At 36.0% G+C, this 27,500-nt stretch overlaps 1 protein-coding gene across 1 annotated transcript in view; it reads right to left on the bottom strand.

Moving 5' to 3' along the window:
* The window catches only part of LOC136853020 (calcium-activated chloride channel regulator 1-like), a 531,777-nt gene that overhangs the window by 51,770 nt on the left and 452,507 nt on the right, over window positions 1-27,500 (bottom strand). The window contains exon 10 of the mRNA XM_067128177.1: window positions 25,408-25,620. Coding sequence (XP_066984278.1) covers window positions 25,408-25,620 — 213 coding nt within the window. The remainder of the gene's footprint in view (window positions 1-25,407; window positions 25,621-27,500) is intronic.

Here is a 27,500-nt window from a genome sequence, read left to right as displayed (position 1 = left end):
TGCTTCCTCTCGTCCAATTCATCTTCAACTCTGCAAAAGCATCTTGTAGTCATTCATTCACCTTCTTCACGAGACAGTCTCGTTCTGCAGTGTGTCTATTATTAGCACCCATCAGTCTTCTGTATTCTTCTCTTACACTTACCTGTCTATCATTAGCACCTATCAGTCTTCTGTATTATTATCTTACACTTCCAACTTCAATTTGAACTTCCACTATCAATGCTTACAGGTCGGTTTCTCGGATCAACTGGGTATTCGTGTTCTCCAACTTGAATTGCCAGCGTGATGTTTGCAATCCTTTTCCCCGAAGCTCCGTTCGCAAAGCAGTGTCTTTTTTCGGTCAGGTTTTCCTTCAGTGTATTGTGATTAACTCTGGCGTCGACCTCAGATTTTGGCCAGACGTCGTTCAGCAAGGCCGGGCAAGGAAAGTCGTCTCGATGTTCACAAAGCCCGAAAAGACTCCGAAGAAGCGGCTGTTGACGGAAGAAAAGTTCCTCGTTTCAGAGATCTTGGCCCAGCATTCTCTCCGGCCACCAATTCAGAGGAATTTATTTCTGGTGATAGAAATTCATTTCTCGCTATAATTTCAATTCCACAATAAGCCAGGTAACCAATTGGTTCTTAACGTAAAATAAGTGGACTTCGGGCCAGATCTAGGAGAGGTTAATGAGCAAGGCAGTTGTTAAACCATTTCTTTTTTTTTTTTTCTCTCCATGACGACAAATTTTTCGACTTTGAAAAGAATTACGTTCCCCGTTCTTCGAAGTCTTATATGCGTATTCATTCTAAAATTTTGCTCGATTTTGTGAAATTTTGAAAGTTTGAAGTGTCACATCTGACGTTTTTTATTATTAGTCCAAATAATGGAATGGGATATAAAATGGTGGTTGCTCTAAAGATTTCAATTGGGGTGGTTGAAGTTTGCAGCTTGTTACTGGACAGGTTATACCAGTTTGTCACATTCATTTGCCTTGCTTTAACACCCCCCAAAAATAAAAATCCACATATGACCAAAACATTGTTTATAACCATAATTCTTTAGCCGTGTTCTGACAAATTTGTGTTCATAGGCCAAAGTACAGTTAACAATGCCAGCAGCCATATGACAAAAACCTTAACATACAAAATGGAGGTCAAGACGGTATTGGTGGTAAATATGAAAGTCAAAATTTTTACAATGTACAGCACAACATCAAGTTAATTATATTCTTAGAGATGCTAGCACAAAAATTTCACAACTTTTTATTAAAAAACCCTCCTCGGCTAGATACACCAGACACCTACGGCAAGAGAGTTGTCGTAGTCTAGCATTACTATTGTACATTTGTAGCTACAATTAATGTATACATAATATTACTACTTTTCTTATTTAATAACTTACATAAATACTTATTGCATTAATTTAAGTAAAATATCTTACTATAATCTGCTCATAGTAAAAGCAATTATAGTTAATTATTTATGCTAATGTATCTGCATAATTATAACCGTGCAGGACTTAAAAAGTACTTAAAAGTAATTGATTTTTCAAGTACTTTTGGCCCAAGCACAAGTAAAAGTACAAGTAAATTGATTTTTAAAACCTGAAGTACAAGTTCAAATACATTTGCTCAAAATTTTGTACTCACGTCCAAGTAAAAGTACTTGTACTTGGACCTACGCCTAATAGGGGGAGATAAACCCTATCTTAACTTTCGTGGGTCGATGGAACGTAACGATGATATTGGAAGCAAGTCATACACACACACACATATATATACTGTACGGATACTTGATAATGTGGACTGTTTGTCCAAGAAAGCTTGTAACTTTTTCTGAATAAATACTCCATTAGATACCATCCAGTTTGAATGAGGTCCTCTTAGTAATTTTACTAATGCACAGAACAACTGTGTATGCGTTAAAGTTAATACATATATACATACACACACACACATATATATATATACAGTGTGTATATAATATATACATATACATATCACACATTACCACAGGTGAAAAATAAGAATCGGGGTGTAGGTCCTGACCGGTTTCGACTTTATTTCCAAGCCATTGACAAAGGACTGATACAGAGTATGAGAAGTCTCAAATATATATACTCCAGTAACAGTACTGACGAACATACACAACCGTTAGAAACTACATATCCCCCCTAAGGCCGGTGTCGAGGTAGGAGTGGCCTTCAAAATTCATTTGGCTAAAAATCACAATATACTCTCAGGGGACAATGATTTTTAGCCAAATGAGTTTTGAAGGCCACTCCTACCTCGACATCGGCCTGAGGGGGGGATTATGTAGTCTCTAACGGTTGTGTATGTTCGTCAGTACTGTTACTGGAGTATATATATTTGTGACTTCTCATACTCTGTATCAGTCCTTCGTCAATGGCTTGGAAATAAAGTCGAAATCGGTCAGGACCTACACCCCGATTCTTATTTTTCACCTGTGGTAATGTGTGATAAATGAATCACGTACAAAAGTGATAATAATCATACATATATACACATATATATTATATATATAAATATACAAACATATAATATATATATATATATACATACATATATATATATATACACATAAAAAGTGGGGATGGGTGACGGCTAGCTATCTAAATAAGTCACAAAAAGGTAAAGATATTAATTGCAAGTAATATATAACAGAGGGTTCTAATTAAAAGAGGAATCACAATACTACTGAAGGCCATTCTAAGAACTTATGCTGGAATCCACTTGTCCGCCGACCTTCGCGGCATATTTCCCGTAAAACACTATTTCGGGACTGATAATGAAAAAACTGGTTGAAAAATTAAAAGTGGACAGTAAAAATACTACGAGAAATGAGAGCTAGACATTCAAATTACCGAAAATGAATAGGGGTTTCAAGGATAAAGTGAGTCCTCCGGAGCAGGTGATCTAATCTAAAACCGAATCCCATGCCAGAATAACAACTATGGCTGAAGGTTTGTAAGTCTAAGAATTTGCCAGCCACGTACACACAGCTAAAACCTTTATCTACCGCAATCCTTAAAAAAGAACATTTCTTGGGCAGTTGTTTAAGGGCACGGTTTTTTTTTTTTTTTTTTTTTTTTACTACTCCTCTTCTTGCTTAAAAATTTGGGTGCGGTTTTATGACACGCGAATCAAAGTCAAGAGGATTGTGGTGCTGGTGATGAGTAAACCTGCGTGCACTTCAATTTGTATGGGTCTACAGGAAATTTCGTTTAGTACTTAATCGTATGGCATTAGACCGACAGTTTCTACTATTTCCACCAACAAAATATTTTATAGTAGACCCCCTACAGCAGGGTAATGAAGCGCAAGAAACAATCTTGGTTTTCTCCTACAAGCAATATATTCGCCCAGAACACAAATACTTGGCCATCCACCAACACGCCCCCCGCATTCACAACTAGCGCGGTAGTCAATGATTATCAATACGGAGCAAATATTCTTAAACAGAATTTCTATTATCGCATGGGCCATTTAAAAATGATTTCCGATGTTTGAAACCCAATGCTCCCCGTCTTTTGTTCCGACATATTAAAAATAGCAACGTTGCATTGCATCTAACAACACTTTTTCTGACGCCACCCGTTCGGTACCCACACAATTAACTGGCATTGCTTTCAAGTACAGTACAACGACTCTGTGAAGCTCTCAACAACAAAAAACCCTTCCTGACCGTTGAAAAACCCTTTTTCTTGGCAATAATATTAGAATTGACAGAAGAAACTCGATAATTCCAACCGCCGTTCGTTTTTCATAGGATGAATTACATATAATCAATTGGGAATCAATGTCCATTCACTCAAATTCCATTATACTGATGAATGAAGAAAACACTAATATTATGCAGTGGCTTCTCGACGACTTCAGCTCAAGCAACACGAGACCGGTTATCGATGACTGACAGCAAGTCAGGATAACTTTTCCGATGAAAATAACAGTTCAAATGCTTTCTGTATTTATGGGTCATCACTAAACGTCATTCGTTCCATTTTCCCCCCAGACCAACTGAATTGCACTCTTACACGAACTGTGTTCAAGGGAAAAAATATAGATGGTCCAAAGCCCCCATCCCCAACATTTAATGTATTGAATCAAAGGGCTAAAAGTCATTAAAGCATGTTTATGTAAGCCGAAAGCTTCCAAGACTAACTTCTTTCTTTAAAGAGTCTTTTTGTTTGAAACCCGTTGCTTAGAAGGAGGGGACGGGCCTGAACAGCACCAATACTCTCCGAGTAATAGGCCGACCGCAGTTTCTTTACAGGACATTTTATAATGCCATCCGAACGAGTCAGTTTACAGTGCTTTACCGGAGAATGTGGCTGGAAGGAAACTGTTTTCCTTTTTCTAAAGTTGACTTTTACAAACAAAATTAAATATACATTTTTTTTACATATAAGCTAACCGTTTCTCTAAATGAGAGATCATGAAATTGGAAATGATAATACTGTACTAAGAGCAACGACAAACGTTATTAACGGTGGTAATAACAACAAGAGTAGAATAAGAAAATCATTGACAGCATACACCGACTCATTCATTTAGGATATAATCGTCAAGAAGTCTTTCCGATACAGTAGCATTCTACAATTCTATTCGGTAACTGGTCATTCGCCTTGATTCAGGAGTTCTGTGGATATATTTGATATCTGGTTGTTGGCAGTGAGTCATTTGTTTAGGAATGATTTCTGGTATTAACAAGAGGGGCTCTCAGAGTGAACGATGTTAGATCGTTCGGGAAATCTATAACAGGTTTTCCTTTACTTACATCTGTAAAATGCCCAAAGATACCTAGCGGATCACTAAAGTCACACGGATACTACAAATTACAAAACTACTGAAGGCAATTCCCGGACAGTCGTGGTATCGTTAACATTATACAGATAGAGTATATGCTGGACTTATACTTCTTTTGGATGAAATAATTTCTCGTGTACTTTTAAATGAGTATCACAGATTATCACATTGACCTTTCTGTAAAGGTCACAAGGCAAAACTCCAACGGTGTAACGCTGTCAGTGATGAAGCTTACTACATCTGATGATATCAGAAGTCCTAACATCAAAATCCAAACATTACCAGATTACGATAATTCACTGCTGAACAGTAATTTACATATTTCCCAAAACATGGGAAATAACATGACTCCGAATATACTGGTAGATAGATACAAGGTTCCATATTACTATATTACGACAACTTCCCACGAAGAATGAATGGTTATAAATTTTCAGAGCTTTTAAGAAACAGTCATAATAATATTCTAGATGAAATCTGAGCAGGGTGTTTTCCTCACTATCACCGTCCTTTTTTATTGTTACTGTTCGTATTATTTGCACTACTATTATCGTTTTACCGCTTCTCTTACCATTACTTACTGTTATTGTGATGTCAAATATTTCTCACAAAGAAACTACTTGTTCATAAAGTTATAAGGTGAAAAGGCTGATCATAAACTTCGGATCTAAAGACTACGTATTACGGATTAAGGATTAAGTTTTCCTTTCCATCTCTCTCTCTCTCTCTCTCTCTCTCTCTCTCTCTCTCTCTCTCTCTCTCTCTCTCTCATTGTAATCTAGTTAAGACGTTTACCTTACTGTAATATTATAGACGACGGTGGCGTTCTTTGGGCATATTCTGTTTAAACCTAATGTGTCTCTGTTTGACGTAATCAACGAATTAACCACGGTCCTTTGTCATCTGTAGTGCGTCACAGCCTGAGCAGAGTAGGGTATAGGGATATTAGCCTAATTCCGAAGTACTGTACAAGCTGGGATATAGAAGGATAATAGAGAGCAATCCCTACAATATATATATATATATATATATAATTAAGTAATTAATACACTTAATACATAATTCAGTGTCAGTAAAATACAAAAATGAAGTAATGAATGGCGTTACATTTCGGAAACAATCCATTATCTATATGTAGAAGGAAACGGCTAAGAGATAGTATGAAGGTGTATATATATACCTGTATGTTTATGCATGTAAAAAAATGTTCAGGAATATTCCAGAAAGCAGGTCACAGGGTCGAGATTAGATGACGGCTGACCCAGGATTCTCTTTTAGAATCTTCTTTTATGCTTGTTGTAGAAATATACTGTCGATGTCATCAGAATTGCAGTACCTTGGATGATACTCATTGTGTTTGTTCGTTCAATTAAGGAGTATCTCTCACTTAACCTTCAAGTAGCAGCTGCTCTTCAAGTAGCAGCTGCTCTTAAAAGTACAATGGTGACAAATTCAAGTCGACAAAGATTTTCAAATTAAGTACGACTGAAAATAGCAGAAATTGTTGTTTTTGCAGCCTTTATGTGACTGAACATTAAAATCGAATAATTCTCTTACAAAGATCTACCTGTGTTTCCTTTATAAGATTTGTCAAGACAGGGAATTTTATGTACACCGATGTCTTCGAGGTTTTGATTTTGTTGAGCATCAACAACAGCTTTCTCGACTGTCCTGGGATATCTTACAACAAAAGGACTGACGCTTCATAGGATTTCGCTTACTTTTTAATGCTGTCCAGGTACGGGATTTTGATTTTATGACTATATTATAACTGTCTCAATGGGCTTAGCCTGGGGGATATTTTATGATTGTCTCAATGGGCTTAGCCTGGGGATATTTTATGACTGTCTCAATGGGTTTGCGGGATATTTTCGTCTCAATGGGCTTAGCCTGGGGTATGACTGTCTCAATTAGCCTGGGGATATTTTATGACTGTCTCAATGGGCTTAGCCTGGGGGATATTTTATGACTGTCTCAATGGGCTTAGCCTGGGGGATATTTTATGACTGTCTCAATGGGCTTAGCCTGGGGGATATTTTATGACTGTCTCAATGGGCTTAGCCTGGGGGATATTTTATGACTGTCTCAATGGGCTTAGCCTGGGGGATATTTTATGACTGTCTCAATGGGCTTAGCCTGGGGGATATTTTATGACTGTCTCAATTTGGGGAATTTATGACTGTCTCAATGGGCTTAGCCTGGGGATATTTTATGATTGTCTCAATGGGCTTAGCCTGGGGATATTTTATGACTGTCTCAATGGCTTAGCCTGGGGATATTTTATGACTGTCTCAATGGGCTTAGCCTGGGGGATATTTTATGACTGTCTCAATGGGCTTAGCCTGGGGGATATTTTATGATTGTCTCAATGGGCTTAGCCTGGGGATATTTATGATTGTCTCAATGGGCTTAGCCTGGGGATATTCTGACTGTCTCAATGGGCTTAGCCTTGGGATATTTTATGACTGTCTCAATGGGCTTAGCCTGGGGATATTTTATGACTGTCTCAATGGGCTTAGCCTGGGGATATTTTATGACTGTCTCAATTTAGCCTGGGGATATTTTATGACTGTCTCAATGGGCTTAGCCTGGGGGATATTTTATGACTGTCTCAATGGGCTTAGCCTGGGGGATATTTTATGACTGTCTCAATGGGCTTAGCCTGGGGGATATTTTATGACTGTCTCAATGGGCTTAGCCTGGGGGATATTTTATGACTGTCTCAATGGGCTTAGCCTGGGGATATTTATGACTGTCTCAATGGGCTTAGCCTGGGGATATTTAATGACTGTCCAGGATATTTTATGACTGTCTCAATTTGGGGATTTTATGACTGTCTCAATGGGCTTAGCCTGGGGATATTTATGACTGTCTCAATGGGCTTAGCCTGGGGATATTTTATGATTGTCTCAATGGGCTTAGCCTGGGGATATTTTTATGACTGTCTCAATGGGCTTAGCCTGGGGGATATTTTATGACTGTCTCAATGGGCTTAGCCTGGGGGATATTTTATGACTGTCTCAATGGGCTTAGCCTGGGGGATATTTTATGACTGTCTCAATGGGCTTAGCCTATTTTATGACTGTCTCAATGGGCTTAGCCTGGGGATATTTTATGACTGTCTCAATGGGCTTAGCCATTTTATGATTGTCTCAATGGGCTTAGCCTGGGGATATTTTATGACTGTCTCAATGGGCTTAGCCTGGGGAAATGATCAAAGCCTGGGGATATTTTATGACTGTCTCAATTTAGCCTGGGGATATTTTTATGATTGTCTCAATTTAGCCTGGGGATATTTTATGACTGTCTCAATGGGCTTAGCCTGGGGGATATTTTATGACTATCTCAATGGGCTTAACCTGGGGGATAGATAGAAAATTTGGGTGGATTTGTTGAAAGCTTTCTCAGTCATATTACACATGATGGTTGTCTACAAATCAATTTAAATTCTCGGTCTGAATATTCTATAGAGCAAATCCTCAGCGTTCGTAAAAATCAACTGTAGGCTTAACCTGTTTTAATTGATATATCTAATTATAACTGAAAAAGGTTATGTAGGATAATCCGACTGGTACCAAAATATCTAATATGGAGAAAAAAAAATTAAAATCCCCAACCAGGGAAGGTTTTAAAGTAATAATAAAACCCATAAAAACCAAGGGCATGATTTGGATGAGATATGTAGACAACATTTTAATTTTCTGAAACCCCAGAATGTTTTACTTGGCAAACATGATGATGTAATGGCTACTAAAATATGCAGAAATGAGAGAAACTGAGACAATGTCAATGTCAAAATTAACAAGCAATTTACATTAGACAAAGGCAGCACAACCCCGTGGAATGTATTGCGCAACAATGCAACCACTAGAGGCACAAAAACATTGCAGTATGCAAAGTCGACATGCATGTACATGGCCAATCATAGTGGATTACCGATCCTAGGGAGACTGCTGATAATATTCTCAAATGTTTCATAGACAGGGGAGCATTCAGTTTGTCGGGTCTTTACAAACCGCAATAATTACGTTAGAGTTCATACACTGTGATTGCTACTGTATTTCGTTTACGTGGTAATTGCAATAATAAAGGATGTCGAAATAAACCTATTTTCAAATATGACTACGCAATTATATATATGTATATATATACATATATATATATATATGCATATATGTATATACATATATACAGGCTATACATACATATAAACATTTATGTATATACATATATATAGGCTATACATACATACATACATACATACATATATTTATGTGTGTGTGTGTGTGTGTGTGGGAGGGGTGTATGTGTATACACATACATTTACATATTTATATATATATATATATATATATATATATATATATATATATACATATATACATATATACGAGTATATATATATATATATAGAAATTATGAAGACAATATATATACAGCTGTATATATATATAACGCTGTACTTTCTGCCCTTTATATATATACATCCTTTTACTAGATAGAATTCTATTTTAACAGAAAATATTTTATAGTCATATATATATATATATATATATATATATATATATATATATATATATATATATATACACATATATACACAGTACATACATAAATATAGTGTAAGACAGACATGCTTAATTCAATTATACATTTCCTCCAACAATGCCTTCTTAAGTACAATCTTAACGCAACTCACAGTGTCAGTGGCACAGAAAATTAAACTTTTTCTTGTGGGAATTTTATCCCGTGTCCCCATTCGTTAACAAAACCTCTTAGGAGAGAGAGAGAGAGAGAGAGAGAGAGAGAGAGAGAGAGAGAGAGAGAGAGAGAGAGAGAGAGACTCAAAATGAATCTAAGAAATACAGAAGAAAGGGGGGACAGAGTATGCACAAAGGACTGAAATAACATTAGATAAAAACTATCAATGAATCCGAGTCGTTCAGTTCTTTAGGAACAAAGATGTCCAATGTTCTCTTCAGCTGGAATTTAGTGAAGACAAAAAAAAAAAAAAAAAAACACAAGGCAAATCAAACAATGGGTAAGAGGAATAAGATTTGGGTATCAATTAACTGAAATTACATACAAAGGTAGGTTTCTACATATGTCTAGTGCGATCTATACTGCTATAAGAACATGGATCATGGTATGACAATGGATCTGTATTAAAGACTATGTCCATTAGGAAATAAAATTTTCAAGTCAAGTAACAGGAGAAATTACGAAGTTTCATTTGTAAGAGATAATGATGAAAGGAAAATGGAGAAAAGTACGAGATAGTATCAAGGTTCCTGTACGTACCAGATGAGTTCGAGGAACCAGACCTGCTTGTTTAAGAACTGTGAGAAAGGAGGTTGGAGACGAGTCGTGATTTGACGAAGATAAAACATCAAAGAACATGGGTCATCCGGCGCTTGACGCGATGATATATACGTGTATAAGTGTGTGTGTATATATATATATATATACATATACACATATATATTATATATATAATTATATTACTAAAAGGACTTCATTCAAACTGGATGGTATCTAATGGAGTATTTATCCAGAACTTTTTCTGAATAAATACTCCATTAGATACCATCCAGTTTGAATGAGGTCCTTTTAGTAATTCTACTAATGCACAGAACAACTGTGTATGTGATAAAGTTTATATATATATATATATATATATATATATATATATATATATATATATATATATATATATATATATAGACACTGAATAACGGTATGCACAGTACTTTGTAAGAACATACAAAGAAGCAGAATACGGTAAAGAATTACGGCAGCAAGAAAGTGTGGACTAACGCACAGTTGTAAGAACATACAAAGAAGCAGAATACGGTAAAGAATTACGGCAGCAAGAAAGTGTGGCAATCAGAAATGTAAGAAATTATTATTTCCCATCTCTAAAACTTCCTGGAAGGAAGTCAAGAATACAGAAGTACACGGGGCTATGTAGCATTAATGACTACCACCTTCTCTGAGGCCAACGAATCACACAATAATTGGATAAAAGCTTTTCTTTTCTTTCTCCTCTTCCATTAATAGGGATACTTTCATTTCTCGCCACTTCCACTGGCTTAAATTTTCAGTCCTTCTGAGAGATTTATACTTTGAAGCTTTCATCAGCTGCAGCTTTCTGCTTCAAGAGAAGACCGGCTATGTCCACTCGGCTCTTCTTAAAGAAGGCGAGGTTAAGTTTACCACCATTTTTAAGTGTTCTGGATGATGGACGAGAGGCTCTGGATGTGGTAACAAACCTTATGATTAACTATGTAATAAATCCTTCAGGAAAATCTCTTGAAATCCAATATCCCAGGCCCTTTGCTAACAAGAACTCAATGATCTGTCAGAGAGAGAGAGAGAGAGAGAGAGAGAGAGAGAGAGAGAGAGAGAGAGAGAGAGAGAGAGAGAGAGAGAGAGAGAGAGATGAACTTTAAAAAATACACAATTTTTACACAGTGTCTGTGGACAGAGACATCTTTCGTTTTAAGGGATACGAAAAGATCATTTCCAGGCCCAGCAGCTTTGAGAACGCAGTAATTTGGAGTAACTCCTGAGAGAGAGCTTTTAACCGAAATCTTAACATACGAGTATCATCAGGCGTTGCAAGATCACGTTACTGATTAAACAAAGGTTTTGATTACTCTCTCAAAGGGAACAAACAAAAGAAAAAAATATTATCTCTCCACAGATTCCAGATATGAAAACTGAAAACATATAAAATACCAGGATTAGCTTTCTGTAATTTTCAAAAGAATAATCTTTCATTGAGAGGACACTATCATTTAGTTTTTACATGAGGTGCCCATATTTCACAAATAAAAACTAAAAATACTGATCTTTTTAATTTATCTTCCTATTTGCAATGCAAGTAATACACGGTAAGTTTCGATATTAATTGGTATCATGAGAAATGTGGTGCTGGATTTGTGAAAAATAGACGTAGCGATGGAATTCACATGAAAAAATGTAGCGAGATAACACTATGGATGATGGATGCATTTAGCCTACTGGAAGAGAGTGAGTGAAATGGATGAAGCGGAGAGTATTAAAAATATTCCTTCACACTGTTATTTAACCGAAACTCTAGCTCTTCAAGGGAACTACACATTATCGTGAAGTACAGTGAGGCTTGCATGATGGCTCGAAATATTAATTTAGGCCTTCAAAAACATAATAAGACAAATGAGGGTAAGTATTGCACATACTTTATAAATATCTTAAATAGAAATAACTGTGTTGGTGGACGAAAGCAGGAAAAAAAGGTATAATACAGCCATTTAAAAAGATCAATGATTTATATTTCATGGCAAATTGATATATACAATCACTCGCACCATCATACAATTACAAACATACAGTAAATATGCCTATACCTCCAGAGAGAGAGAGAGAGAGAGAGAGAGAGAGAGAGAGAGATAAAGCAAACGACGCTCCGGCACAAGTAAATAAGACATTGGCTACCAAAAGGTGTGACTGAGCTTGCAACAGGAAGGCTTCCTTCATAACAGCAGACCTTCAATTGGGAAACACGGACTTCATATGGCGTAATGAAAAGCCCTGTGGGTTTGGGAAGGTCGTGACTAAATAACAGTCTTGACAAGACAGTTTACCCCACACAGGTAGACGAGTGGCAGCTGAGCAAAAAGCGTAGACAGACACTGTAGCGCTCTTGATAATATTCAACTGGTTGGTGGAAGCGTGGCGTTAATCTATATATGTACAGAACTGAGTTCAAATATTTCATAAACCGATAAATATGCATATATGAGCATTAATTAATGTCTTGAGTCTATAAATTTACTAAAATTTCACGTGAAAATCAAAATGTTAAAATACACACTAATACGTGCCAACAAAATATATAAAAATAAACGAATGGAAAAATCTTTAATGAAGTTGACTTCGAAGGACAGCTTTTCAACCGACCTAAATATACTGTGTATTTAAACATGTATAAATCACGGAGAATCGAATTACGTCCATGACATTAGCCCATTTGTGTGTGTTACAGGGAACATGTGAAATCATCAGTAAATCCCTAGGCAATTTGAGAAATGACCAGACAGCTTAATTGTCATCCTCATCCTTCCTCTAGTGAGGAAACTCCTAAGACTCTAAGAATGGGCACTTCACCTTCAAACGCTGGACAGTCGCAAATGCTTCAACGAACCAGATAGGGTGACCCATAAATCATGAGGGATTGTGTAAGTGTAGGATGGTTAACATGAAATCTTCAAAGAGGAATTCCCGACCTCATTATGTTAGACATAACTTGTATAGTACTTTTCAATATTTAAAGGTTCCTACTAACTCAACATCGATATTAGAACAGTGGTCTCCCTTTTTATTTCAGGTGTACTGCAGACAACAATGGCTCTCAGAGAGTTGCTCAAAACGGCACAATGCACAGACAGACACATAACTACAAATGTCAGCAACCAATCAAATCATCCAGCCCTCTGCATCTTGAAAGTAACCCATCCAAAATCTCCGAACACTACAGCATGTCAAGATTTACTTTTCCCTTGGAATAAATAATTAAAAACAAATATCCCTTCCTCCTAGAGCAAAATTGTTTAAACATGGTCTGTGGTAAAAATGGAACACTGCTTCGTGAGGTTATTTACATCCCTACACTCGTATAAATATGCTACATAAATACTTAAAAATGACGAAGTCCTTAACAGTAAAGAAGGAGAAAATTCACGAGAGATCAATCATTATTGCCATCCATCCTTCAATTAATCAGTTGCTAATGGTTCCAAAAATTCCAGAATGTTTTATACATCTACTCAAGACCTGCCAATTACAGTATAATGCCCTTTGGGTGAAGTTATTCATAAGATAAAGTGACGCCGCTATTAAGGGGAATTTGTGGCGTAACATTTGTGTTTTTAAAAAAGTTACGTGCATATAAGTAAAAAAAAACTAATATATATATATATATACATATATATAATATATATATATATATATATATAATATATATATATATATATATATATATATATATATATATATATATATATATATATATATATATATATATATATATATATATATATATATTTCATCAGGAAATCCATAAGACAAGAAGTCTTCAAGGTTCTTTATTTAGAAACGTTTCGTGCAATCCTTTGCACATCATCAGTCTGCAATAAATTATAAACAGCAGTTCAAATTAAAGTTAAAATAATTATTCTACTGACAGTAAAACAAATTTTTATAATATAAACTTAACATAAAAACTGCGAATTTTATTAAAAAACCATATTAAAATTCACCAAGTTTGTTAAGAAAATTAAACTACCTTTCAATGCAACGCAAGAGGGGAAGAATGACCTGAAGAAACGTCAATGACCAGACAACACCTTAAGCGTGAGAGAGAAACCGCAGAAGTGTTACTATTCAGTTAGGGGACAGGTGCTTTATATATAATGACTCAAGGGTAGTTAAAAAGGCAGTTTGAGATGCAGCACTGAAAACGACAAAAACTGTGTTTTTTCAACATGAATTTTACATTTAGAAGCATGTGTTCTAATGCTAGAAAGTTCTGGGTTGGATATACAGGAACCTGTACGATAACTGAGTCCTAAGTGGCTGTAATAGCGGACTTGCAACAGCCTTTTACTGGAACCAAAATAAGCACCAAGACATCTTGGGCATTCAAATTTACAGATAATGCTGGACCGCATAAAATCCTGTAACTTATCCTTATAGGAGAAAAAATTTCCAGCCTTTTTTGGATTCATAGGAATCAAATTTAATTTTAAAAAACCTATTTCTCATTCAATGATACTTTTTATTTTTGAGTGTAATTTATCCGAGGGAGTCAAGGGAATAACAGCATACATGTTCAATTTAGGAACATTAAAGTTTCCAGAGGGAGGAGACATATTTAGTAAGCACATTAATTATTTTCTGGACTAAGAATTGAGGATACGAATTAGCCGAAAAAACTTTGATAAATAATCAATTTCTAAGTGAAAATTGGACCAACTAGAAGTATATTTGAGAGCTCGATGTACCAAAGTTGTAATAGAATTAATCTTAAACGAATAAAAACAAGAGCTAAAATAGTTACTGCCCAAGCCTGTAAACGTATTCTTACGATAAACAGAAGTCGTAAAGGCATGTTGATCTCTAGTGATTTTTACATCCAAAAAAGATAATGAATTTTGTTGTTCAGTCTCAATAGTAAATTTCATATTGGGATGTACAGAATTAATAAAATCAAGAAATTCATGACATTGCCAAGGATAAGTGAAAGGGCAAAATTGTCATTAACATATCGTTTCTATAGAACCGGCTTAGACTGGGCTGGGCAATTATTTAAAAATTCTACCTCCAAGTAACTCATGAAGAAGTTAGCAAACAACGAGGATATGACCATATTGGAGAAACTTGGTAAAATTAAAAATTTGATAATATGCAAACCTGATAAAGGTAGAGTGGTAATTCTCAATAAAGGTGACTATTTGGAAAAAATGAATTTAATTCTGAATGATGCAACGAAGTTTCAACTTATAGGTGAACCTAACTTCACTGATATATACAAAAGGGAAGACAAAATCCATACATTTCTTAGGAAAATTAAGCAGGAGGGTATAATTAATGATCTTACCTATCAAGAATTACTTGTTACCGGCTCATCATTTAGCGTACTTTACGGACTACCAAAAATTCATAAAGAAGATATTCCCCCTACACCTACTATGTCGGCATATAATAGCCCTACTTATAATATCTCTAAATTTATTGTAACACTTTTAAATGAATTTTCAATATCACAGTTTGCCATTAAAAATGGGTATGAATTTCAACAGCTTATTGTCCAACAAGACGGTGACGTCTTTGTGACTAGTTTTGACGTTGAAGCTTTGTTTACCAATGTCCCGGTCTCAGAAACTATTGAAATTATTCTTAACAAAATCTTTAGAGATGATATATATTTCATGGTTTTAGTAGAAGTCTTTTTTTAAATCCTTACTTGAGCTTGCAGTGCAAGACACAGACTTTATTTTTAATAATGCTCTCTACTGAGTAGCTATGGGTTCCCCTTTGGGCCCGTTGTTTGCTAACTTCCTCACGAGTCACTTGGAAGAAGAATTTTTAAATAATTGCCCAACCCAGTCTATGCCGGTTCTATAGAAACGATATGTTGATGACACTTTTGCCCTATTCACTTATCCTTGGCAATGTCATGAATATCTTGATTTTATTAATTCTGTACATCCCAATAAGTTCCTCTCTTGGAGCTAGGTAACCAGTAGGTTCTTAGCCACGTAAAAATAAGTCTCATGAGAGCTGTTAATCTCAGTGGTCTGGTTTAAGATATACTTAACTTATATTTATTTGTACATCCCAATATGAAATTTACTATTGAGACTGAACAACAAAATTCGATATCTTTTTTGGATGTAAAAATTACGAGATCAACATGCCTTTACGACTTCTGTTTATCGTAAGAATGCGTTTACAGGCTTGGGCAGTAACTATTTAGCTCTTGTTTTTATTCGTTTAAGATTAATTCTATTACAACTTTGGTACATCGAGCTTTCAAATATACTTCTAGTTGGTTCAATTTTCACTTAGAAATTGATTATCAAAGTTTTTCGGTTAAATTGTATCCTTAATTATTAGTCCAGAAAATAATTAATAATATGCTTACTAAATATATGTCTCCTTCCTCTGAAAACTTTAATGTTCCTAAATTGAACATGTATACTGTTATTCCCTTTACTCACTCGGATAAATTACACTAAAAAATAAAAAGTATCATTGAAAGAGAAATATGTTTTTTTTAAATTAAATTTGATTCCTATGAATCCAAAAAAAGGTTGGAAATGTTTTCTCCTGTGAGGACAAGTTACAGGATTTTATGTGGTTCAGCATTATCTATAAATCTGAATGCCCAAGATGTCTTGGTACTTATGTTGGCTCTAGTAAAAGACTGTTGCAAGTCCGCTATTACAGCCACTTAGGACTCAATTATCGTACAGGTTCCCGTATATCCAACCCAGAACTTTCTAGCATTAGAACACATGCTTTTATATGTAAAATTCATGTTAAAAAAAAAAAAAAAATTTTTCGATTCTCAGTGCTACATCTCAAACTGCCTTTTCAACTGCCCTGGAGTCATTATATATAAAGCACCTGTTCCCTAATTTGAATAGTAACACTTCTGAGGTTTCTCTCTCTCTCGCTTAAGGTGGTTGTCGGGTCTAAGGTGTCGTCTGGTCATTAAACGTTTCTTCAGGCCATTCTTCCCTCTTGCGTTGTATTGAAAGGTAGTTTAATTTTCTTAACAAACTTGGTGAATTTTAATGTTTTTTTTTAAATAAAATTTGCAGCTTTTATGTTAAGTTCGTTATAAAAAAAACTTTTTACTGTCGGTAGAATAATTGTTATTTTAACTTTAATTTGAACTGCTGTTTATAATTTATTGTAGACCGATGATGTGCAAAGGATTGCACGAAACGTTTCTTAAAGAAACTTGAAGACTTCTTGTCTTATGGATCTCCTGATGATGCATTTGCCGCTTGCCTGTTGCCTATACATACACACACACACACAATATATATATATATATATATATATATATATATATATATATATATATATATATATATATATATATATATATATATATATATGAAATAGTTGACCAACCCGGCACTGCCTGGGAAAACTCTGACAACTGATAAACTGTCTCTCTCTCTCTCATTTCCTCTCACTCTCTCTTTCTCTCACTCTCTCCCTTTCCTGTTAAGATAGTTGCTTTAATTACAACGCACAACATTTTTGACACTTCACCCCTTCTCACCACCCATTCCTATCGGGGCTAAACTTCAACTTTAAGGGCATCAGGAGTGTTACTATTCATCTGTCATTTCTGACATATTGTTTTTCACCACTTCTCACCCCCGCTTCTTATCAGGCTGAGCTTTGACTTAAAGAGAATCGGGAGTGTTACTATTCACCTAAGCAACCTCGGAAACTATGGATTAGACACTAATCTCTCTTGTATTCGTTTATTTTTATGTCGCCCCCTTCCCACCCCAACCCCTTTGGTGCCACTGATGTCTTACCCCCCACAATATTCTTTTCCAGATAGTAAGTCATACATATACCGAAATGATGTATGATAAACCTGTAGAGGTCCTTTAGTTACTAAGTCTTTGGGCAGAACCAGCCCTGTTTCAGGGAAGCCCTTCCCACCCCCACCCCTTTTAGTGCCCTTTGTTGCTAGTGATGTCTTACCCCCACAGTATTCTTTTCCAGATAGTAAATCATATGTATACTAAGTTTGGTTGAAATTGTTCAATGCGTTCCAAGAGTTATGCTGGAACACACACACATACATCCATGTGTGTATACACATATACACATTATACACATTATACACATTATACACATTATACACATTATATACAATATACAATATACAATATACAATATACAATATATATATATATATATATATATATATATATATATATATATATATATATAGATATATATATATATATGTATGTATGTATACATATAAAATGTTACGTTGCTGAGAAACAATTTGATCAGGATACGAGTTTGTCTAAATCAATTTGTCTAAACCAATTCGTCTAAAACAATTTTTCTAAAGTACAATTTGTCTAATAACAAAATGTCTAAAATACAATTTGTCTAAATTAATAATAAAAAATAAATAAATAAAAAAAAATGAAAAAGGTGAATAAAAAAAGTTATTTACAGAACTACAATGATTGTTTTGAAATAGAAACAAACTTTCTGAATTTATACAAATCAGTCAATCAGTCCATCTTTTCTTATTGTTTAACTTCTAAACCATGGCCGTTTACTAAAATTAGTCGTTTACTGTAATTTAAATTGCTGCTCTCTCAACTACAAATAAACAACTAAAATTAGTCGTTTACTGTAATTTTAACTGCTGTTCTCTTAAAAACAAATATGGAAAACAAATCTTTCTTCATTTTACATAAACAAAGCACTTTCTTATTGTGGTAATATTCAAACTGGATATAGCTATACCCCAAAATGCCTCTTGAATTCGTCGAATCGGAAAAAGGTCGTAAGAAATTAGTAGATAATGGATTTACATTTTACAAAAATGGTGAAAATGACGACCGAGTATATTGGAAGTGTGATAAATATCCGATAACGAAATGCCGCGCTCGTATAATTACGGAAAATGATCACATCGTAAAACCATCTACAAATCACAACCATGTATTAGATGCGGCCAAAGGTGCAGCAAAGGATATTATGACAAAAATACGTCATCAGGCTAAGACAACACAAGACGCACCCAGATCAGTTTTAACTAATGTGCTCGAAGATTGCGATCAAGCTGTTGCTCCAAAACTTCCTAAGGTGCAAAGTATGAAGAGAACTATAAGATCTGTAAGACAGCAAACCCTCGCTGGACCAGCCTTACCGTCAACATGCAGTGAAATCGTTTTTCCACCTGATCTAACCATTACTTTTATCTTTTGAAAAAAATAAACAAGACAGAAATTATTCTAAGTTCTTTCTAGAAATAATGATCTCAAAAAAAACTCCTAATTGCCACTTTAGGGTGTGGCGTTGATGATTTCCTGAAGTTGTGATTATATGTACATATATATAAATTATATATGTGTATAAATACTTAGCTAAGTAAAGGACTATAAGTCGAAAGGCCTTGCATTACTACATTGTTTCTTTCCTTCGTGGCATTGCCTTCTTTGTATATTCATCACGTTTCATATTTTCGTGATTCAGTTATACATACATATATATACTTACATATATGAGAATGTCCACCTTTGAAAGATGTGAGCAAAAACACCCTGGAAATGAATATTTAATCACCTACTCGCCGATTTATTTGATAAAAGTGCAGTGACTATGTTGAGATTAAAGACCGGTTTGAATAATTTATCAGTTGAGTCAATTATTCAGTACTTAAAATTGGAGCTTAAAGTTGTGTACAATCCGCAAGTGCTTAGTTCAATACATTTTTCATTACGGGAAATTATGAGCAAACAAATAAATGCTTTTTTCCTCCTTAAGAAAACGTAGCAAATAAGCGCATTTTATTTATTCAGTAATGACAGATTAAAAGGAAAAAAAAAAGCCTATTAAAAATATCCCAGAATTAACTTTATTCTTGTTCCTTGCGTTGGTCAGCGTCCCTCATGAAGCGATGATGTAGTTCACAGAACAATCGATAAAAAATGCGATTAATAATGTTCACGTTTATACATGGTTCCTTATGGGACCACCGAAATAGCCACTTGCGTGTCCCTCTCCCGTTATGAACTTATTTCATGACGAACGTAATTTGTTTTGAATTGATCAAACGTTTCGCTACCAAATGATCCCGACGTCAATACCGCTGTTACTATCGTAATTTATGTTGTCTCTTGTTGATAGTTTTAATAGATATCTCGCTTATCAGTTGGAACTGGCGGCTTGACTGACTGATGAAATTTAGGCTGCTGAGCCAACCACTGAAGGAGCACTACCAGCCGTTCAGCGCTTAGGAGGGAGTTGGTGTGGTCGGACAGCAAGATAAAGATAACTAGAAAATAATGGAAATAAAGTACATTGGAACTAAAGGTGGAGCTGGGAGTTAAGTATACCTTAGTTTAACCAGACCACTGAGCTGATTAACAACTCTCCTGGGGCTGGCCCGAAGGATTAGATTTATTTTACGTGGCTAAGAACCAACTGGTTACCTAGCAACGGGACCTACAACTTACTGTGGAATCCGAACCACATTATGACGAGAAATGAATTTCTATCACCAGAAATACATTCCTCTAATTCTTCATTGGCCGCTCGGAGAGTCGAACGCTGGGCCAACAGCGTGCTAGCCGAGAGCTCTACCCACCCCTCCAGGGAAGAATCAAATAAATCCCACAGTAGCGCTAGGTAATAATCACAGAGACTGGGCAATAAGACTGAAGACAGAAAGCGGGAATGGAGGCAAAGTAAAAGACTTAACAGTGAATGCAGCTAGGGGTCGAAATGAATAGCCACAAATCAATCAATCTAGGGGTTGAGAGGGCACTGCATTATTCCCCTTTAGTAATGTCTACAACGCACCACGTCAACTACACTGACGGCAATACCCCCACCGGGAACTTTGGACTTTCTGGTTTTGTTATTTAAATCTTTTTTTAATCATTTGGCTCCCTTTCTAAAAGACGAGCACTTTTGCTGATCACGTAAGGTTGGGAGTTCGCTTAACTCACTCATTCACCACTATTACAAATTCATCCAAATGTCAATGCACCTATTTTGCCTTGCGTGTACGTCATTTAAACGGCAACAGAGGCCGACGGCACTAACCCGCCCGCAAAACTATTGGTCATAAGATCATCCAGCTCTTGGCTGGATGACCACAAAAATATCAGAAGCCTCCGGCACGTCTACCCTCTTGAATATGAGCGGGGGAAGAGGGGAAGGGGTTAGCAATTTCACCCCTAAAACACCTGGTACTAGAAAAAAAAAAGTTAAGTATACCTTAGTTTTACCAGACCACTGAGCTGATTAACAGCTCTCCTAGGGCTGGCCGGAAGGATTAGACTTATTTTACGTGGCTAAGAACCAATTGGTTACTTAGCAACGGGACCTACAGCTTATTGTGGAATCCGAACCACATTATAGCGAGAAATGAATTTCTATCACCAGAAATAAATTCCTCTTAACTCTTCATCAGTCGACCGGGGAATTGAACTCCGGCCCATCGAGTGACAGTCCGCAGCTCTACCGACTCACCCAACGAAGAGCTACTTGGTACTAGAGAAAGGGCCCAAATTCAAAGTCCTGAAATTCAGTTAAGACAGAAAAACGTGGTAGAAGAAGTAGCATAAAGCACAATTCATTCCTCTAAAATATAAAACTGAAATTTACTTGACGAGCTTGAAGAAAACGTAATCTATTTGAGCTGCAAGTCTCCCAGCACTCCCTCCCTCCCCCACCGCCTCCTCTCCCATCCCTCTACGGTTTCCCCTCCTTGTCATGACGTCATCCCCGCCCCAACTCATGGGAGAATAATGTCATTTGGAATTACATCCTGGTAATAACAGGTCAATTATAATTAGTGCTCCCCACAACCTGTAATCACTAGCATGGATCGCTATCATTACCATCCGCAGAAGCAGCAGTAATGAATTTTATGTCTTTCCTTATGAAATATGGAAAACAAAATGTATTGCATGCTCTAATAAGCAAATGCTACCTACAAAACGTATTAATTAGCCCAGGTCATTTGTCTAATATACACTTACATAACACTTAGCAATCAAGTGTACGGGAAATTCTTCCTTACTGAATTCAGTAAAATCTCGAAATTCTCATAAATTAGTCTTATCTTTTTAAAATTACTTCTTACCGAACCAATTGACTATTAAACGCCAGTGCTAATTATCATTAACATGAGAAAAGCAGCAATGCCAACACTAATAAGAGAAAATTTTCTTTAGTGCCACTTGCAACAACTGTTGGTAGTGAATAAAAAAATTTTGAACAGAAATCTGGAAAAAACCTTCAATAAACTCCTGAAAACTATTCCGCAAAGGAACTACATTTATTACACTTAATGTGCATTTGTGGCACAGGAGGTCGCCATTATCATGCTCGATTATATATCATTCTATAATTAAAATTCTGTCAGATGACGCCATGCAGAGTTCATGCTACATTCCTAATTTTATTTAATAACAGTGCACCTAATGGAAACTCACGTCTACTGGTTCGTCAGTGAGCCACCACAGATATACAGTTTTCCATGGACGTAAACAAAGAGGATATGACAGTATGTGAAAGAATGACATTTACTTCGCCCAAATGAAGGTACAAGATGATGAATTAGAAGAATTTCAACCATATGGCGTAAAATTCCAAAAACAACCCTGTGGTTTTATATAGGAGGACACTGAATTCAGCGCGAAAACGTGTTATTTAATTAGATATTCCAGTTTTAAATTCAAACTAAACATGAAAAAAACCCAATCCTGAAAGCGCCGTCTGATAAAAAAAAAAAATACCCACCCGAACAAGAACTTGACGTACTACAGCCTCTTTCCTTCTTAGTACTATCCGTACCCTCTTTCCTTCTTAGTACTATTCGTACACACACACACACACGCACGCAAGCCCACCCACACACACACACATGCACGCACGCAAGCCCACCCACACACACACACACACACGCACGCAAGCCCACCCACACACACACACATGCACGCACGCAAGCACACACACACATATAGACAGGTAAAGCCTTAAAAAATTATGCACCTGGACAGTTACCCATATCTCTCACAGATCTCAGTCGTATTCATATTCAGGCGCAGACAGAAATAGTGTGTGTGTGTGTGTGAGAGAGAGAGAGAGAGAGAGAGAGAGAGAGAGAGAGAGAGAGAGATTACCAGAGAGAGGGCCTTTTTGAGAGAAAATTACTAATCTAAGGAGAAGGGCCTTTTGCTCTCTCTCTCTCTCTCTCTCTCTCTCTCTCTCTCTCTCTCTCTCTCTCTCTCTCTCTCTCTCTCATTTCACATCTACTTGAGTGTGTGTGTGTACGCGCATGCATCAAGGTGTACAATCTCTGATTATTAGCTGTGGTTGAATAACAAGTTGTACACAAAAAAAATAATTCTTCTGCTCAGAGTAAAACGTCTGCGAATAGAACTAAGGCTTACAATACAAAGCTTGTGAGTACAAGAAAGGAATTTGTTTAACAAGAATTCCTCGAATGGACAACAAAACATTCATAAATATTTCAATTGAACTTTTAGCCTAGGCTTGAATGGTAGGGATATGAATAAAGATATTAACAAGTTTTTACGGTACTGTAGTTTGTATAAAACACTACTGAAAAGCCCACTTCACATAGCATGAAAGAAATTTAGTATAGTAATGCAAACGAAACTTTCAAAGAATCTTAGGGTATCTTAAATATCGAGTGATGCTGATTTTCACTTGAGGCTAAGAAACTGGCTTTGGACTTAATTTCTGACTTATCAGGTCAGCTGAATGACCATAATGTTCTTAATAAGGCCTGTTACATATGATATAGTTTAACATGTTCTGACGTCACACTGACGGAATGCTGCCAGAACATTACTGGAAAGTATTGTAGAAATTTAGCTGTCTTCCTTCAGCACGCCACATGAGGTACTTGCTGTCCAAGAGATATCAACAAAGCTTACTATATAAACTGTGACACTTTAGTTACACATTTTCGAGGTCACAGTCGACGTTCCTTACAAAATTTGTGAATCTGTTAAACACAGCACAAGAAGGGAACATAATTCAGATCACCAGTGAAATGAAGAAAGTCGCCTTAAAAAAACTTGCAACAATGACGGAACATAACAGTTGTGCATTTTTCTTGCATCGTTATCGTTTATCTTCTAACCAATCATCAAAAATCCAGCATCTCCATTGGATTTCGACACTTAATATTTCAATTTGCTCAATCATCACCTCTTAACAAGTGGAGAAAAGACATTTCTCACCAAACAAAGATAGTTCACGGAAATTAATATAAAACTTGGATGAGAGGAACATCAACATTGATTAAGTACCTAAACTTTTTTGAAGCAAATTCAAATTATTTACACCGTGATCTCTTCATGACAATCTTGAAAAACCTTGGACATTCTACATTTGAAAGAACTAATAACCTGAACTGCATTTTCCAGATCAGTGCCACAGAAATGGAGAGAACCTGTCTCAAAGTCACTGAGTTTGATTAAGCTGGGGATCTAATTTTGATACACGTTCACTTTCAATACACGTAATTAACATTGGAAAAAAGGCCCCCAGGGAATCTTGCTTTGAAGAAGCCATACCAGATAATCAAAAGAAGGATCAGATAAAAGAAACCTGCTTTTTTGGTCAGAAGTTTCAACTTGATGAATTATCCTCGTCTTCTGGCTGATGAATGGACAGCACAAATCAGAGAAGACCTGAGTCACTTAATGTAAGCTTTTCGTGTTTAGCTGATAGGCTGCTCTCGAACCGTCAAAGTAAGCTGGTCCCATTAACTTATTAGTTGCAATAAGTAAGAAACAAACAAATGATTTCGTATCTAGATATGATATATTGAGTAAGGAATTTACTTGCAATTACAAACATTTGTAATCCACGTGCACAAATTTTCAGGCATGTAAGCGGCTCGTGAATGTATCAGAAACAGCCCTAACTAGCAATCACAAGAAAATTCATATATTATACACACACACACATTATATATATATATATCTAGATAGATAGATAGATAGATAGATATAAAATGAAGCTGGTGCCATTGCCTTTTATTTACTTTGCCAACTGTAGTTATACCACCAAATCTAAGAACGAAATACAGGATGAGACCCTGGTTTGGAAAATTTGACCAATTCCAAATTACTGGCAAAAATGACGAGGTCTCTACTTTCTACGTTAGCGTCACAAATCTATTACCTATTACCTGCAAGCTTTTTCGTCGTTGTTTCGCATTTGTTAACAGAAGCCCCCTATCGGCCATGCTTAGGTCAGGAAGAAGTACTAGCAAGAAGCTTACCTGGGCATAAACCAGCACGGGATCGTCGACATTCGAAACGTTGAAGACGGTAGAAGTCGTGGAAGTCCAAGCCGAGATGGTGACAGCGTGAGAATCTCTATGCGAAGAGGCGCTGGATGTGGTATTTGCAGGCCGTGGTGTCGCCAGCACACGGACGAAAAGGCTCTGGTGACTGTCTGCTCGGTTCTCAACACGGTAAAGCCATTCTCCAGCCTGTCAAGATAAAATTTAGACAGTTAGATGATGTTGAATGTAATCTATACAAAACCTTATATTTCAGTTTCACACCCTCTACTTCAAGCGTAGGGACCTATGCTTTTTACCGTACCTAGAGGACCCTAAGATTTGGCTGTTCATTTGAGTAATGCTTCTTGTGAAACGAACTAAATCATTTGTGTGTACCTATTCGATTTTCTTCCTGCTAATAAACTGGCTTCATTTAAGCAGTGCCCCTGCTGGTAATTTAAAAATGAACCTTAAAAAGAAATTTTTCGTAAAGAATCTGAAAATATAGAAAAAAATAAAAGAAAAAGGGAAAACGACAGAATTATAAGTAGAAAGAATGTCTGAATGAGATTCGAAGATTAATGTACCCCAGCAATCATTTACTCTTTGATGCACATTCGCATACGAGGTAAAATCCAAGTAACTTCTAACCTAGTGCTCCAAATTACAGGGGGTTATTGTTTAATATTCGTTACTTCACACACACGTACATCTCCCGGGTCTAAGGCAATCCCATCCAGTATAAAAAAAAAGAGAAATACATTTCTAGGAAGGCAAATCATCACAGTTCATATTTCGTCACTAATAACCCCTGATCAAGGTGTAATCAAACGACCAAGGTAGCTTTTCTTAACTCGGCCGTGTCCCACACACCGTGCCAGTTAAAATTGTTGCCTTTGGCTGAAATTTAAGAGAAACTTACGAAGTGATTACAGTGATTATGAGTGATTCGTTTCACTGCCATGCCCAGGTTAGCCTTGTTACAGTCACGTGACCACAGAAAATACAAGTACCCACGCAACATCCTACAAAACTGGTATAATTCTTGTACAGGTTGTTCAAATCATTAAGCATGCACAGAAACCTGTGTGGGTTTGTTTATTGTTTCCATAATATAAATATAAATATATATATGTATGTAATATATATATATATATATATATATATATATATATATATATATATATCATATATATATATACATATGTATATATATATATACATATATATACATATATATATATATATATACATATATATATATACACATATACATTCGATTTTCTAAGAATATGCGTTGTAAATTAAGTATACTTTCAGTGTTGAACGGTAAACAAGGGCCAGAATTTCCTAACATCTGTTTCTGTGGTAAAGGTAATATTATCAACAAGATATAGCAATACTGACTGACAAGCTATCATAAGAAACATTACAACAGTCGAGACTTGAATAAAAAAAAAAAAGCAAAAATGCGTCTGACTCCACAGAAGGGGTTTTAATCTTGGGGAATGAGTTTCCCTCCTTCCTTGAACTCAATTAGAGTTTAGCGTAAAACTTCTTTAATTAGCTTCTACTAATATATTCCCAGAATAATTCACAAAAGACGATATAATGAATGCTGAGAATTATTAGCGGGAACTAGCAGCAAGAAATGTAAACATACCAGAAAATGCTCTCATGGCAACTTTACACACTTGAAATAAATAGCTTTTTTGATATGAGTTACCTGTAATAATTCAAGTTGTTTTGGTTGATGGCCTTTGACTCGACGGAAAACTAATGCTACAATTTCCATAGCAGGGCTAAATTTCATTGACACATTCTGGTCAACTGTAAAACTGGAGTAAAATTAGTTAAACTGACACACAAGTTCGGTAAAATTCGGTGAAAATTTCCTAAAGTATTTTTCTAATTTCTAAATCGGTAAGTTATCCATTTCCATTTTAATCCTACACTGCACCCATTTTACTCGGTTTCAAACCCATTTCATTTGCTTTATTCCCATTTCTTTCGCCCAATGCCCGTTTCGCTCCCAACTCTCCTATATAGGCCATTCAGGAAATTTGTAGAGCCGCTTAAAAATACCA

The sequence above is a fragment of the Macrobrachium rosenbergii genome, chromosome 3, assembly GCF_040412425.1.
Source record: "Macrobrachium rosenbergii isolate ZJJX-2024 chromosome 3, ASM4041242v1, whole genome shotgun sequence".
NCBI lineage: Eukaryota > Metazoa > Arthropoda > Malacostraca > Decapoda > Palaemonidae > Macrobrachium > Macrobrachium rosenbergii.
The sequence above is the reverse complement of the archived record's forward strand: the minus strand, read 5'-3'. Positions and strand labels throughout refer to the sequence as shown.